At 72.5% G+C, this 2588-nt stretch overlaps 1 protein-coding gene across 1 annotated transcript in view; it reads left to right on the top strand.

Annotated features, from left to right (window-relative positions):
• Positions 1-1840: 1840 nt before the first annotated feature.
• Positions 1841-2588, top strand: part of AURANDRAFT_64581 (hypothetical protein) — a gene marked incomplete at both ends in the record, with an annotated part of 3433 nt that continues 2685 nt past the window's right edge. The window contains one exon of the mRNA XM_009039090.1: positions 1841-2505. Coding sequence (XP_009037338.1) covers positions 1841-2505 — 665 coding nt within the window. The remainder of the gene's footprint in view (positions 2506-2588) is intronic.

Here is a 2588-nt window from a genome sequence, read left to right as displayed (position 1 = left end):
GAGGCGGGCCATCGCGTCGTCGTCGAGGAGCACCTTCCACGCGTCGTCGCGCTTCGACACGTCTTCAAGCTGCACCAACAGCGCGACGAGCTGCGCCGCGTCGTCCTCGCCCAGGGCCGCGGCGCCCAGGTCCGCGTCGTCCTCGCCCAGGGCCGCGGCGCCCAGGTCCGCGTCGTCCTCGAGCATCTCCAGCGCGTAGTCGTCGCCGCTCGCCGCGGCGCCCAGGTCCGCGTCGTCCTCGAGCATCTCCAGCGCGTAGACGTCGCCGCTCGCCGCGGCGTCGATGATCGCGTCCACGCCGTCCGCGCCGTCGCCGAAGCCCGCGTCGTCGACGGACAGCGCCGCGTCGCCGAGGCCCGCGCCGTCGACGAAGTCCGCGCGCGAGCCATCGTCGATGGAGAGGGCCGCGTTCGCGGCCGCGACGTCAAACTCCGACTGCTCCTCGCACGCGAGGGCGCGGGCGAGCGCCGCCTTGGCGGCGGCGTGCTCCTCCTTGGCCTTCCCCCTGAGGATGAGCTTGGAGCCGACGAGCGCGCCGCGGTTCGCGCCCAGCGCGGCGACCGCGTGGAAGAAGACGACTGCTACGAAGGTGTCGTCGTCGAGCTGGAGCGCGGCGACGATCTGCTGCCCCGCCATGACGGCGGGGAGCGCGTAGAGGGACTCGGGCTCGACCTCGAGCACAGTCATCGCGAAGACGCCGCCGTCGCGCGCGCGGAGCATCGGGTCGCCGAGCTTGTCGACCGGCGCGGCGAACATGTACAGGTGGCACCCCATGTCGCTGTAGACGCAGCGCCACTGCTCCACGCCGTAGGTGCCGTCGGCGACGCAGGCCCTGAACAGCTCCAGCCGCTGGGCGCTCGTCGCGGAGGCCGGGAACTCCAGCGGCGGCAGCTCCGGGTGCTGCTCGCGGAGCCGCTCGTACAACTTCATCGTCGCCACGATGGAGTCGGCGTGGGGGCCCAACGAGTCGACACCGTGGTCGGTCTCGCCGTTCGCGAAGAGGCGCACGTGGTCGACCGCGGGCAGCGCAACCATGGCCTCGACGCAGCGCCATTCCGCCTGAAACCGACGAGCCAATTTGGCTGCCTGTGCAAGTGAAGGTCAACAATGACCACAAGCGCGCGACCGCGCGCGACCGCGCGACGCGACCGGCGCGCCGTTCGCTCGCTCGTCGGCGCGCGCTATCGTCGCGGCCGCGAGCCGCCGGGCCCCGACGAGCGGCCGCCGTCGGGCGCGCGCGGCCGCGCGACGCGCGAACGCGTGAACTCCCGCGACAAAAACACACTGTTTCGACACGGAAAATACCTCAGATTCCGGGTTCATGGGCGAGTGCCGCATGTCCGCGGACGCCAGGAGACCAAGCCGATGCTGATGCTCCCCGCCCTCGAGACCGATGCCCTTGGCTTGCATCTCCTTCGCGAGCGCGTGCAGCGCGTCGTTGTACGCGTGCGGGGTCCGCCCCACGGGCATTCCCTCGCGGCCCGCGTCGAGCGTCTCCTGGAGGGCCTCGCCCCGGAACAAACGGCCGCAGAATCCTTCATTTCGCGCCGCCGTGAGCGTGATGCCGTCTTTGCGCTGGAGGATTGGCACACCCGACTCGTCGACCTGGGCCTTAGTCATGAGCACGGGGACGCCTCTGAGGTGGGCCTTGTCGTGTGGGACTCCAGGGGGCGGAGTGGACCCGCCCATGGCGGGCGCCGGGGCGCCCCGCGGCGCGTCGTGCGGGTGACTTTCGCGTGCGCAAACGACGGCGTCGACCGCTTTTGAAAGTTTTGCCACAAGCGCTTCACCATGCGCCTTGATCTGTGTTGACCGCCGCCGGCCGGCGCTTCGGCGGCCCATGGAGCCCGCCGAACCAGGCTCCGGGGCCGACAACGAGCCCGACGACGCCTTAGTCGCGGCGCCGGACGAAGCCGAGGCGCTGCGCCCCGACGACGAGCTCGAGGCGCTCTACACCTGCACCCCGAACGCGCTCAGCGCGCCCGAGGCGGCGCTCGACCCCGACGCCGACGCCTACGCGGCGCTGAACCTCGAGGACGCGGAGAAGGAGATCCTGCGGCAGGTCGCGCGGGACGAGGTCGAGGCGCGCCTCGAGGACTGCGGCGCCGAGGACGTCGCGCTCGCGAGTTTGTACGCCGAGTGCCGGCGCTACGAGGCCATCGAGCGAGAAAGAGTCTCGTCCATCCTGCGGGGCCTGCGGTCCCAGGGCGCGGCGCTCCGCGAGATGATGGACGCGCACCGCGGGGCCGTGCGGGGCTGCGCGGGGCTGCTGCGGCCGTCCGTCGCCGGCGCGCGCGCGCTCGCGCTGTCCGTGGCCAAGGGGTCGCGGGCCATCGTGCACCGGGCCATCCGCCACATGGCCGTGTGCACGACGGTGGGGTCGCGCGCGCGCGCGTCCGTCGTCGACGCCGCGTCCTCCGTGGCGCTGCGCTGCGGCGCGGACGTGGAATTGCAGCAGACGGCGGCGGGCTTGGTCGCGTGGTTCGCGAACGTCGTCTGCAAGCAGTCCTTCAAGGCGCTGCGGGACGCGCTGCTGGAGGCGGCGCTGGAGCTGCGGCGCGCGGAGGCGGGCGACACCGGCGCCCGCG

The sequence above is a fragment of the Aureococcus anophagefferens genome (genome assembly GCF_000186865.1).
Source record: "Aureococcus anophagefferens unplaced genomic scaffold AURANscaffold_10, whole genome shotgun sequence".
Classification (NCBI taxonomy): domain Eukaryota; class Pelagophyceae; order Pelagomonadales; family Pelagomonadaceae; genus Aureococcus; species Aureococcus anophagefferens.
This window is presented reverse-complemented; position numbering and strand designations above follow the sequence as displayed.